General features: G+C 41.6%; 1 protein-coding gene across 1 annotated transcript in view; it reads left to right on the top strand.

Moving 5' to 3' along the window:
• The first annotated feature begins 611 nt into the window (after positions 1-611).
• The window catches only part of suclg2 (succinate-CoA ligase GDP-forming subunit beta), a 77435-nt gene continuing 63467 nt past the window's right edge, over positions 612-14579 (top strand). The window contains exon 1 of the mRNA XM_084463998.1: positions 612-717. Coding sequence (XP_084320124.1) covers positions 634-717 — 84 coding nt within the window. The 5' untranslated portion in view covers positions 612-633. The remainder of the gene's footprint in view (positions 718-14579) is intronic.

Genomic DNA, 14579 nt, shown 5'->3' with positions numbered 1-14579 from the left:
CACACACACGCACACGCAACACACACACACGCACACGCACGCACGCACGCACGCATGCACACACGCACGCACACATGCACGCACACATATCCACTGCAAAAATGTGCAGTTTGCTTAACTCAGGAGGTAGAGCAGGTTGACTTGTAACCGGATGGTTGCTAGTTCGATCCCCAGCTCCTCCTAGTGTCGATGTGTCCCTGAGCAAGACACTTAACCCTAACTGCTCCTGACAAGCTGGCTGTCGCCTTGCATGGTTGACTCCACCGTTGGTGTGTGTTAACCGTTGTAAGTCGCATTAGATGGAAGTGTCTGCTAAATGCCCTACATATACATAATATATTCATATAAAATAATTACATATCAATAAAATGTTATAAAATAGACGTGGTCAAACACAGAGATCCTTAGAAATATAAAAAGCTTATTCAATCACACTTTTTTCTATCTTTTAATATTATATATATATATATATATATATATATATATATAATTCAATGAAATAACAGGCTCGTACAGATAGTTTATGCATATATGATAATTTTCAGAAACGTCAACGCGTTAAAGACGTATAGGCGCTTTGGCATACGAACACGTGGCTCTGACGTCATTTTCACTTCCGTCCTTCGTGTCAACATGGCGACTTCCATGGTTTCTCAGGCTGCTCTAAGAGGACTGCAATTATCAAGCTCAAAACATCTTTTCCTAGACAAATTCAAGGTACTAACATGATTTACAATATTGCGAGTTTGTCCTATACCTGTCAGTTGCGTATCCTGTTGTTCCTCTTCGTTGTCCTTGTCCTTACGTGAGTAAAACGTGTCGGCAAGCCTCCTGGTAGTGTTTGACAGATCAAAGTTTATGGTGCAAGTTTGCTGGCAGAGGTGATGCAACAAGACTAAGCGAGATGTAGTAGTGTACACAATGATGTAGTATTCAGGATCTTTCACTCATATTTAATAATCAGACGTCTCGTTTTTAAAATGTTATTGTTCATGTTGAAACATTTGTATGTTTTTAGCTTTAAACATTATCTCTGAAAAACCATTCATGCCATGCAAGTCCTGACCTCGGTAACGTTAACCCTGTCTACTGATAGCGGTGTTTAAGATAAGCCTATAGTGTAAAGGTTGACAAAGCATTGCACTTTGATCCCAATGTTGATCTAGCGTTTATTCCTGGATAGTTTAAGTAATGCTTGCATTTAAAAGCATTCAATGTTGTCTGAGATGTTTGAATTAGTGGAGATGGCTAAACTAAACTGTATAGAGTACACTGCAAACAAGCTGACGTTGGCTTTTGGTTTCTCCCATGTCCTTTAACTGATCACCTACTGTGCCTTTTGGGTTAGTTTGTTAGGTCTCATTTAAACATTTTACTATGTAACAAAAGTTACATATTAACAACACAATAAGAACTAGACAATTCTCAATAATAAAATGTGTCCATTCATGGATCCATCCAGGGTATTTTTTTATCTCTTTATAGTTTTGTTGTGGTCCACTCTTTTCCTCCCCGTGGAAAAATCTCAGACAATAACTGTCTTCTGAAAAGGACAAATATATAACTGTAGCTACATGTAACTCAAGCTACTAGAGCAGGGGTCGGCAAGTTTGACCTTGGGGTTTCTTTTATTTTTCATAAGACTTAGTTTAGTTAATATTTTACATAGATGTAGGCTAAGGTCCAAAGCACACAACATTCTCAGGACAGACAATGATTTAAATTATTTTCAATATATACTGTAGTTACCTGAAGCGAGCAAACAGTACTGCCACGATTTGCATCCTGCTGATGCAGCTGTGTGTGTTGTAAATTGAGCGTGTTGAATTAATATACAGAATTATAATTAGACCTGCTCCCGATAGCCTACCACTCATCAGTACACTTAGCCTAACCTAATAAATGAACTCAAAACAATTAAGTTCACGTTATCTCTCTTAACCTATTCACCGTGATAGTGGATTAATTAGACCTCATGCAAACTGTATTTTGTAATCAGTGATTTCAATTTGATATTTGCGTGTCTCAAATTATGATGTATTTTCAACTAGGGATTGAGTTTAGGAAGCCAAAAAATTGGTTTCCTTCCTAGGAAGCAAAACAAATGTCTAACATCATACTGTCTAACATTAAACTTGCTAACATCAAACTGAAATCACATCAGCTACTTACACCATACACCATAGATAACACGGCACCATGGATGACTAGGTTATCTATGTAAAACACAAAGGCTAATAGGTTGTGTTAGGTGTACTTTATAGTTCAAGGGTGATGTGCATATAGTGATGCACAGGGAACTGCTGTCTTGCTGCATTTTTTGTTTGCAAATTTTTCACCTTGTCATCCATCAATAATTTGCTGTGGTTGTTAAGAGATGCAGGATAATATTACATTTCATTAGTTCTCATAGTCAAATCTCTTTGCTAATGGTTGTCTAGCTCTAGCCTACTTGCCTACATACTCCAAGAGATGGACAGGTGAAAACCACAACATATGTCTTCAGGATCGCAAAGAAAGATATATATGCTAACACAATTTGCAATAAAGTGCAATATTTTGCTAGTTCACTATGTAAGCAGAAATTGTCAAATAGTATATGTTTTTATTGTGTAAGAATATAAATAATATTCGGCTGCATTATTCTACATTGTCCATTGAGTAATTTCTCACATTTTTAAGTAGGAACTACATTAGATTACATTGTGCAGGATGAAACATATACTTATTAGCTGTGCAGCTTCAGCAGTATATTTTTAGCTACTGTGATGTGCTCATGAATTGTATTTCTCAATAGTCAAATTAGAACCGCCATTTAGTTTTGTTCTTTCTTTCGTTTCACTCAATTTCATTTAGCTTGAAGCTGTGTAAAAGCCTGTTGTTGATGACCGTAGCGCTAATGCCTAGTAGGCCTTTGCGTCTTTACATATGTGTCACAGTTACTCTGTCATGAGAGTTAATCATTATACAACAGCATGTAGCTTCAAGCCTGTAGCACTGAACCCGTCCAGCCATGATTAAATGTGTAATACTGGTAATATTTCTTATTTTAACTTATTTGAATGTCCTTAGGCTATAAAGGAAAACTTCTGAATATTGAACAACATCATTTACATTATTGATTATATAGCTCCTGATTGTCTGGGTCAAAAGTTGACTCATTTCAAATGCTTTGCAGAAACTTGTAGAAATGTTTGCTGTAGTTTTGTTCATTACTCAGAGGCTGTGATGTTAACGCACTTAGTGCTTTTATTTGTAGTGCATCCCTCAGGAATATGTGTACTGTTAGAATATCGTATTGCATGTTCACGTGCTTCCTGACAGAACGTTCTTTCCGAGCAAAGATTGTGACGGCCCCTTAGTGCCGCGGTCGCACCATACAAATGTATTTTTATCTGGCAATTGATCTCTGCCTTATTGATTTGTTAAATTAGCTTGGACGTTTTACTCTTCAACGATGACTTGTAAGAGAAATGAGCTTGGTTGTTGAGCTGGCTCTCCAGCCAGAAGTCCATTTATTCCGGTAGTCCTCAGTCTCCTGAAATACTGTTCACCCTTCATCAACATGCGGGGCTCGGTACATTCTGCAGCCGCCTGGCTGTCTGCCAGCGCTCTCAACAATTGATCGTTTTACTCAGTGTTGCATGCAACGCGCGCACGCACGCATGCACACACACACACACACACACACACACACACACACGCACACACACACACACACACCCCTACCTGTCTTCAGGTGGTAAACTCATGCACAACTTCCAATCTCGCCTGTTATTTTTCTCCCTGACACACAAACAACAAACACAAACTTAGGCGTTTAAAGACTTTCTGTTACTCTTTTTTTCCCCTCCATAGCTCTCTATTTTTGGGGGTCTGTTTCCCAGGTGATAAGAGTAATGATTGGGGATTCTCTCTGGTCTGTGGCACAGTATCAGAGCACTTTGCTGATTGACAGGCAGGTATCTCCACAAAAGATTCACATCGGCTCTGGCGTCACCTCGACTCTGCTGGGAATTCAATTTGTGCAGATTTGTCAATAACAATGAGCGGGGGGGGGGAGGGGGAAGAGGCCGCGCATCATGCTATTTCATATGGTTCTGCTACGGGGAAGCTCTTCAGGGCCAGAGAGTGGGACGAAGTTTCTATTTTTTTCTTGTTCTTCTTCCCCCGCCCCCCCCCCCCCTTCATAAATCAAATCTCTTGCACTCTTGTCTGCTCAGTGAGATAATCCTAGGGCTGTTTTTCACTGTCACCGCGTCGTGCTAAATTTGTAAACATTTGCAAACTTCTACTTTCTTTCATTTTTTTCACTCCCCTGCGATAGTGAGGTGCACAGTAGTGGCCCGGCAGCCACTGCCACAGCCCAGCGTGTCGTGCAGGGGGGAACAGTGGGGAGGACAAACAGCAGCTCTGTCAGACTAACTGCATATTTTACAGGGCGGGGTGTGGGGGGTACTTTAGCTGGAACTTCAAACGACAGGCGGCTCCCCCATCTGTCTCCCCGTGAACACATTTACATCCCCAACCCCTGCAAGGGATACTGGGGACCGAGTTAGCTCTAACTGGATTTGAATATCGTTTCACTAAGGTTAATGGCTGGTTCTGTAGCTGGTGAGGGGTGTTTAGACTTTTTCAATAATTTAAAAGGGCTGCAGTCATTAGCAAGACTTGGCAAAGCCTCTAAAGTGGAATGAGTGAACAACCTCCTAGCCGCTTCCTGCACTGTTGTTGTTCCTCTTCATAAGGAAGAAAATCTAGTAAGCCTGAATTTCGGCACAGCGATTAAATGATCATGGTATACATGAATCAGTAGGTACATTCTTATTGTTCCAATTTGCAAAGGTGCCATAGTCAATGCCTTTTTCTTCTTGTTAGCATCTTTTGTAGCGATATTCGTTTTAATGTCTTTGCATTATGTATACCCTTGTTGTTATGCTAGTTTACAGCGGTGTGGGGGGGGGGGGGGGGGGGGGGAGTTAAGCATATGTATTCTATACATTTCAACATTTTATGGACTTCAGCATACTGTATAAAATCTGCATACAATAAAAAAAATACTTGATTAAAAATAATAGTAAGTGTTTATCTCGCAAAATATTTGACCTTCAACTAATCTGCACACGTTGGATCACAGGCCAGTATAGGTCCTATTTTAAATTGCATACAATTAGATATGAAATGCCTGACATGTGTATGTGAATGTTGTCAAAGTATGCAGTATGCTGCTCCTTCTGTTGCAGCTCCGTTATCTTGCATTTTGCCCTGACACCTTCAAATAAGACTCTGTCTTATTAAGTATGCTAATTAATAAAGCCCCTCTGTGGAGACCCAACAGTTGCCGTTTTCTCTCTCTCGGCAGTCTAGGGGTGGATTAGGCTTGCCAAGGATGCAAATCTTGCCAATCTAAATCCTGGAGCCATGCTCCACTGCTCCTCACTTGAGCCCAGGCTATTAGAGACAGGTACGCCATTCCTCTCACCTTGTCTGGTAAAGGCTTCATGCTGGAGTGTCGTACACCCATCCCCCTTGAAATGAGCTAAGCAGCAGAACTTTGAATTGTTTGGGCAAGTCATAGCAGCATTTATACATTTAGCTTCAATGTCACTGGATTTATCAGTCATCTGGTAAATGATTGATGGCTTTTTCTTTTTTACTTTCACACAAGATTGACTTTATTTTATACCTTTGCCACAATGTTTACCTTCTGGGACTTTGCTAAAGTGCTACATCAGAAAGTATAATTAATCTTGATGCCTTTCGAAGTAGAGCTGACTTCAAATGCAGTCGGTTAGTCTAGTGCTATGCTATACTGGCAAATCAGTCGTCATGCTCTTTTAACCCATCACTTAAAAATGGTTCAGTGAGAATTTGCAATGAAGGGACGTGCACCGTATCATTATCGTTTCTCTTCATTTTAAGAGCCATTTGGGCAATGCCGAAGCTAAGGACAGAGGAGAGATGTTCTCTTGTCAACACTAAATTAGTTCATTAATTAAAGAAGACTATCAGTCTGGTTTTTATTCTGCCCTGATGGTTATTTGAATTAGCCTATTTCTGCTTCACAGCGTGTGATGCCTCTACATGGCTAGCTTGGTTGTGATTCATACTGGCCTGTTTTTTTTATGTAACAGCCACATTAACTATGCCTCTTTGCCTTCCCTTCACCATGTGTCACCTCTAACATAGTTAACGATACAGCGCACGCATCCAAATGAACAACACTTTCTTTATGAGTTCACGCTAAGTAGCAAACTGCCACCGAATTAGATGAAAAACCTTCCCATTCCAATCAGATGGCAATGATTTTTAAAGTGGCTCTTAGATGCAGGAGTACGTCATGCTCTACGCTCTATTCATGCAAGTGACATGGCTTTAAATCCCCATTTTAGGGCCTTATGCAGATGGTTAGTTGTGATCCTGAAAGAGGAACAAATCAATTACTTGCAATTGGTGAACTGGCGATTCAGCTAATTTCTTTAATATTTGATAATTCCCCTCAAGGAGCATTCTGGGTAATTAACTCTGGAGCCATTTTTCGTCACTAATTGTATAGCGTCATCTCAAAGGAAAAAGGTTCTCGCCATGACTAGTAATGAGGATTTTAGACCCACTAGCACATGATGATGGCGGTTTAGTAGGCCATTTGTTCATTCATTAAACAGAAGAAAATGTAAAGAGAGAATTTATTATCCACTGGCCCGGACTTGTGAACTCTCTTATGTGTTGTTGTTGTTGTTCTGAGTAGAAAAACAAGAGCAAAAAATAACCCAAAATGAGTGGCAGTAAATTATATTAAATGGAGAGTATAATATAATCAATATTTCTGTTCAAACAACCAACCATCTTTTTTCAGATTTAATATTGCGAAATCAACTCATTGAGATTTTGTTGTGCTTATGGAATGAGTACGAGACAGCATTTTGACCTGGCTAATGATGTTAACCCCTATAGGAGCCTATGCATTCTGTCCTGTATATCTTCAACACAGCCTTTCATTCGATGGGTGACGGCTTCTCTATATTCATAAATGGTAAAATGTTGTACCTAAGCACTTCATGAAATAATGACCCACTGTTTTTTGTTCTGAGGTGCAAATTACATTGATTCTTCTTGACATGACCTGTCGTGTATTGATTTGGTCATACAGCAGAAGTAGAGTCTGAAGGCTCACCAGCTCCTCTCTCAACTGCTCCTCCCTCTGCCAATACTCCACTGGTGTGTTGGCAGCATTGCTATTGGCTGACTATAAACCCCCTTTGAATAACATTTATTTTATGGCTTGGTTATAAGGCTGATGAAGCCTAGCCAGCTATGGATAGAGATGATAATACCTTCATGCTGGCAACTGCCAAAAAAGCAATGTTGTAACTTTCCTTATGTTGGTGATGGCCTGTCTGGCTCCACTTTTACAAAAGAAACGGGTGAATCTTTGGACCGTGTTATCAGAGCTTCCTTGTGTTTGAGCGATAGATTGACGAGCATCTTGGCATCGACTAGCTGTCGTTTATGGGCCTGATTAAAGGTGATTGCCTGCTTTGCAACCTTTTCCCTCTTAGTGAAGGCTTACGACCCTAATAAATTTTCCTCTGTAGCAACTGCTACTACCGCGTCCTCTGGTGACTGTTTGACATTGTTCCACGTTCTCATAGTAGAAAAAGACAACTGCTTTAAATTACCCGGGCTATATTGATTCCATCTCTGGGTTAACTAAAGGGCAAACGGCAAAAGCTATGTTTTTTTGGTCAGCCTCATAGCTTAACTTTGCAAAGTGCCAGGGTTGAACATAAACTCCCTCAGAAGACCTCACTGCCTTGGGTGACATTGTGGGGTTCAGCTCCCAAATGAGTCTGCACAATTTTTGTGCTTCTCTGGTCCCAATGGGGGAAGGCTGCCTTGCTGGGTACCATATGGACCGGTCAGAGAGACGCCTGGGGAGCACTGGCTTTCCGTGTCCCCTCCATCACTGCATCTGTGACGAGGACTTGGCAACCTGATGCAGCTGCTGCCACAGCACCGTCTGCCCTCCGCGTGCCTTTGTGTAAGAAGGACGGTTTACTGGGAAAGCTCTGGGAGGACCTGCCCCGATCCGCTTTAACCAGTGTGCTGAGGTTTACAAACTTTTCTCTAAATGTTGTATTAGGTATATTGTCTACAACTTCCAGTTGCTGTGTTTATATTATATTATTATTCTCATCAATTGAAATAAATGTTATTTATAATTTTGTGTTTATTACATTTATTTTTGACTGATTCATGATAATATACACTATTTCCTTCATTTTGTCAAGCTATTTTAATTTGGTATTATGTTTTTATTATGTCGGGCTTCTGTCAACAAAGAAACTCCTAAGGCTGGAGATCACTGCAGTCATGTGGATCTTGTAATAAATAATATCAAGGTGTTGTTTGTTGCCAGGCCTAAGGTGTAGAACCCAGCAAAGGGAAGGGAGTGATTTTGATTTTACGCAACATAGCAATGCAATCTGCTCCATACAATTGAGTGCACCCTTCTGCTTCAATATATATGGAAACCCTTTCAGGCCATTTTGTTTTAAGCAAATGTTCCGCCATGATGCATGATGCGTTGTGCTCTGGTAAGGGTCGTAAATTTTAAGTTTGGTCTTTTCAGTGCACAAGTTTACTTTATAATATGCCATTGACTACAATATAAATGTATGGACTCGTAGGACGTCGCATTTCAACACATTCATTCATATACAAGTCAGTTCATACACGGGTGGTCCTGTTATGGCCTGACATTATCTCTCAACTCGTCAAATCAGCCGTTCTATAAGCTGTTGGTGGTTTGGGCCACTTAATTTTCCCAATGTGGAGTCGTATACCATATTGGCTATGATTTACTTTGTTGTGCTATGTATTATTATCTTTAGGGATGCACCGAATTGAAAATTCTTGGCCAAAACCGAAAATGAGGAAACCAAGGCCGAAAACCGAAACACCGAAATAAATTATTATGCCAATTATTAGTAGGCCTACCATTGCATTTATAGCTATGACTGTGTACTAACCTCACTAAAATCAAGGCATTGCAATTCAAAGAATAAATCAATTACAATTAAAACTGCGCGCAGTGATGAACGGGACCTCGCGCCGGCTTGCAGCCGCCACTACGAGGTCCCGTTCATCACTGCGCGCAGTTTTAAAAAAAAATCGCGCCGGCTTGCGGCCGCGTCACGTGCCGTCGTAACATGTGTGCTGGCAAGATGTGCACATGTTAGGACCGCACGTGACGCAGCCGCAAGCCGGCACGAGGTCCCGTTCATCACTGCGCGCAGTTTTAAAAAAGCGCAGTTTTAAAAAAAATTCGCAAATTTATGTAATCTGTAGAAGCAGAGGTGCCCTGTGGTGTCCTACTGATTGTTTTGACATTAACATGTAAGACCACATTTAACTGAATTACATGTTGTAACAACTTTAACTAACATTATTAACCCTACATCAATGATCCGATAAATTCCCTAGGAGGAGTTAGTTGAAATACAAGGCGAAAAAGTGAAAGTATTCCATTCAAAATGGCCAACTTTGACAGCACGCCACGGCCATGCCCTTCAATGTACAGTCACAAATAGCACGATTTTGTTTCAGCACCACTTCATGACTGTACTGACCAATTTTGAAGCAGATCCGATAAATTCCCTAGGAGGAGTAAGTTTAATACAAGGCGACGGATTTCAAAAATGGCCAACTTTGACGGCACGCCACGGACACGCCCTTCAACGTACAGTCACAAATAGCACGATTTTGGTTCAGCACCACTTCATGACTGTACTGACCAATTGTGAAGCAGATGCGATAAATTCCCTAGGAGGAGTTCACAAGGCAAAAAAGTGAAAAAAATTCAAAATGGCCGCCAAAAGTGAAAATTAGAAATGCAAATAGCCGACTTCCTGTGGGGTTTGGGGCATGGGTCCAAGAGGCTTTTCTGTAGGTATGGGCACATTGTACGTGAATACTGAGTTTCATACATATTGGTGAAACGTGGCGCAGGGGCTGCTTTTTAAAGTTCCTGTAGGGGGCGCTACAAAAAATATAAACACGAATTTTGGTATGTGAGCTATCGGCACCAGTTTACACGTGTGCTGTGAATTTCATATTCATAACTATTACGGTCTCCGCACAGTGATTTTGAGGCTCTGGCGGCCATGTTGTTTTTTAAATCGACTTAATTTTTGGTGAGCAGTTAGAACTTTGGTACTTAACGGCCACTAAGTCGGTCCTGCTGAAATCAAACATTGCGTCTATGAACTGTGGCGATTTTAGTGTCAGGCCACGCCCATTTCGATGCCACGCCCCATTTGAAAATATGTTGACTTTATCTTGTTCAGAATTTGATTTTGAACAACTTTTGTATTGGGGCCAACATCATAGGCGTCCAACTTGACGTTGATATGAGCAATTAACTATTTTCGAGGTTTCAACCACACCCCTTTTAGAACTCATTGGTGCTCTAAACTTTATTGTACAGACTAATCCTTAAGTCAGATTGAAGATAATGGGCCATATATGATATGTGCCAAAGGATTCTGGTCAAAGTCGAAAAACCTGGGATCCTTGGGGAATTTACTGTTTTTAACTAAATTCAAAATGGCGGAAAATATGGCTACCGGAAGTGTTCAGTTCAAGAGACTTTTTTGTTCATCATGAGGATATGCATATGTGTGCAAAATTTCATGAGTGTAGGTCAAACCGGTGACGCGTGCTGCTTGTGCAAAGTTTGCACTTTTGAACAGTTGCTATAGCGCCACCTAGGGGCGAATGTGAATTTGAGGGCTAGAATATCAAATTTTTCACCAGTCCCCACAATTGCACCAAAAAAATTTGAGTTTTAGAATATGTGCAGGGGGGGAAAAATGCAGTCGAAGTCGTGGAAAATAATAATAATAATAATCACGAGGGTTTCAATAGGGTCCTTGCCAAGTTTGGCTCGGTCCCTAATTATTAAAAGTATAAAAATATTTATTTAGCACTGAAAAAACAACAACACCGTTTTCCGTTTTGCACTTTGCAGACGGTCCCTAAGCTCGCGGATGATAGACGACAGCTCATAGAAGCTGTCGGCACTTTGCGGACGGTCCCTAAACTCGCGGCTGATAGCCGACAGCTCATAGAAGCTGTCTCATAGCGAGCCGTCGCTAAAGACGGCTCGTTAGGATGAAAACAAGGTTGTAGCTGGTTCTCTAGATTACTACATTTAGCTAGAGGTGTCATTTGTGTGCTGGCACAAGCGTGTGCTGGCCGCAGTTTTTGTTTGCGTCATCACAATTTCCTGTTTCGGCCGTGTTGTTTCGGTGATAAAAGTGTTTCAGCCGAAAATGCGCTTTTGGGCCATTTTCGGCCAAAAATCTTCGGTGGCCGAAATTTCGGTGCATCCCTAATTATCTTGTTTCATCATATTTCTGCTAACTAGTGCCAATGCTTGTGGCCTTACGTTTTTTTTTTTAAGTACGCCAAGCCCAAAGCCTTTTTGGGCTTTGTAAATTCTCTAAAAAGTTATGATATATAATCCTATTGATATTGAGCAATGAGCATATGCCTTCCTGTTGAAGATGTTGCAATGACCTTGTTTTGTTTATTTACCAAGACGATATCTGCTGATGATGCTCCTTTACTGGTGTGTCGGTCAGGCTTTGGTATGCACTGATGGTCCTCAAGTCCTTTTTGCATTTGCTTGAGTCAGTGTTGACCTTCAATTTAACCGCTTGCCGTTGGAAAGATTAAGCGAGAGAAGCTGATACTACGGAGAAGTAGAATGCTTGGAAAAGGACAATCAAAGGACTTTCAGCGTTACTTGCTCACAATCAAGACAATAGAGCGCATCAATGACCCTCCAATCCCCGCCCTAAAGGATCCTTTAATATTCAATAGCATTTGAAACTTCCATGTCCTTAACTGGCAAATACTTGAGACCAAATAAACCTTCAGCATGTCCTGTTGTGTGTTGTTGATTTTATGGTAATGTTTACAACACTGATTTCTGCTTCAAAGTTGTGGCGGGGAGATGATGTTATTGTTTCTATTAAGATCAGATTGATGATAGCAATGTACTGCAATGGCATCGGTTTATGTTACGAAAACCATGGCAACAATATTTGGCACTGAGGTTCTATGCCAAACAACAAGAAAGTAATTTAACTTTCTATTGAGTTCACATGAAGTAACACATGATTCTGTCTATATTTGAGAATTATTCAAATTTTGCTTGCAGTATTGGAACCTCCAGACTAGGTTAAAACAACCTAATTATAATTGGCAGGGGAGAAATTATCTGCAGTGGTCTGCATCACTAACCAGTGTACAGTTTCAATCAGGATGGATAAACGGCAAACCAAAGACACTGCAAAATACACACAATGTCGTATTTCCCTTCAATGCCCTAGCTACATTCTTCACATGCACATGTTTGCAAATCAAGCTGTTCACATTCCTCTGTCTCATTTGAAAATGCAAATGTAGTCATTTATTTATCGTCCTATGCAAAGTGCAGGGCGCTGAGCGTTGATGCTTGAGGAGGCATAGGTCTGACTTCTAAGATGATCCATCTTTAATTGCTGCCGACTTCACTGCATGCCGCCTTTTGTTGTTCATGATAATCCACTGAGGTGGATTTGGCTTTTACGGTTTACAGGATATGAGGTCCGCCCTCACCTGCCCATATCTTGCTTTAGTAGTGGAAAAAGGTTGCATTTTAGGATTTCCCCCCCCCCCCATCAAATTTGCAATACTCCTGAGAAAGGTCCTGAGTGCATTTATATGTAGTAAAGTGTGTGTGTGTGTGTGTGTGTGTGTGTGTGTGTGTGTGTGTGTGTGTGTGTGTGTGTGTGTGTGTGTGTGTGTGTGTGTGTGTGTGTGTGTGTGTGTGTGTGTGTGTGTGTGTGTGTGTGGTCGGTCGGGGGGGGGGGGGCTAAACTGGAGCAGTAGTTAGATTGCACTGGGCAGGGTAGTCTCCAGAGCACTGATGAAGATAATTACTGTAGAGAGATGATCTCCTGGGAGGGGAGCTCTGTCTAGCTGCCGGAACGCCACCCCGGCTGCCTGGCAGACGCGCTGGCATCCGCCACTTACAGCTCTCTTACCGAGCGCAGACAGCGAGCGCTCGCCTGTTTCCGCTGCTGTCGAGAACCCCGCCACCGCATGGCCGGTCCTCTGTGCCTAGATCAACCCAGAGCGACGATAGGCGTGTGAGAGCAACCATTAGCAGGGCATTCCTCAGGTTACACTTTATATACTCTCTAGGCAGTGGGGTGTTTTTACGCGACAGCAGTAGCTTTGAGCTGGCTTCCATTAAGCCTGTTTACAGTGTCAGCTGAGTGTGCAAACAAATGGCTTTGTTTTGTGAAGTATTATTTTTGTTCCTTTTTCTGGCCAACCCAAGACGATGTTGGGTTGCCACATGAGGATCAGACTTTGATCATTATATAAGCTTGCACAACGGCTCCTTTTGAAATGTTTAACCGCACGTTGTATGTTCTATATTACCTTTTAAATGGAAGAAAATTGCCTGCATACCGACAAGAAGTAAGACCTTACAACAAAACAATATAATAAAAAAACTATTTGAAAAGTATAGGAGGAAACGGTACAATTACGGCTAGGAGAGTGGCAGTTATCAGCAGCAGCATTGTTCTTCAAGCCCCATAAGACCTCCTCTGCAGAACACCATTAGTCTATGGATGGTGGTGCAAAGCTGTGTAAAAGTGCCCTGGGTGCCTCCTACTCCAGTGTTGTTCAGCCCAAGGTGTCTGTGGCTGCCTGGAGGGACCCCGCAGGCCAAGCTCGACTCCCTCCCTCAGCAGCCCCTGTTCCTATTTAAGGAACCATCCGCATGTTCTTTAAGCTCCTTGTTACCGTCGCTTCGTCTTTGAACCCATGGCTGGCCGGGGTCAGCAGGTGAGGAATGTATTCCAATTGCTACTTTGGATATATGAATATAAATGTGTCTATAGCTGGATAATGTGTGGATTCATGGGAATGGAGAAAAATGGATTGTGACAGGGGAGTCTGATGAGTAAAGATAGTTTGAACATATTGAAGACGGAGACATAAGCTTGTGGGTAGAACAGAGCTGTAATTGGCAGTCCACTTATTTTAAAAAAATGTCTGTCTTCTGTCACTTTTCCACAACAAATTAATATATATTTTTTGTTCCTCATCTCTTGAGTTCACCGTGCTGCACAGACATGATAAATTCTCGTTTAGAGTGGCACCGCTCTTTTTAGTTGCCTACAGGACACGGGATTGGCCATCAAAGCACTTGATTCGTCGAGACATAAGCATCCAGGGACCCTGGTGATGACTCAGCTGCATGCTGGTTAAAAATAAAACTTACCAAAAAGTTATGATGACCTCGGCCCCTGCCAAGAGGTTGGCACACAACGGAGTAGCAACAGCAGCAACAACAACATGCACAAAGAGGGAAGCAGTCCGGTTATACAATGCAGACAACAACGATGACGACAAGCAGGTTTTTTTTGATAATCTTTTGAAACGTATTAGTCAAACCGATTCCAGTTATTTGACAAAGCAGTCCAGGTAGTCTGAGCAGAGGAGTTAAACGC

The sequence above is a fragment of the Micromesistius poutassou genome (genome assembly GCF_964030765.1).
Source record: "Micromesistius poutassou genome assembly, chromosome: 2".
Classification (NCBI taxonomy): domain Eukaryota; kingdom Metazoa; phylum Chordata; class Actinopteri; order Gadiformes; family Gadidae; genus Micromesistius; species Micromesistius poutassou.
Note: the sequence above shows the minus strand (reverse complement) of the source record. Positions and strands in the feature narration are given on the sequence as shown.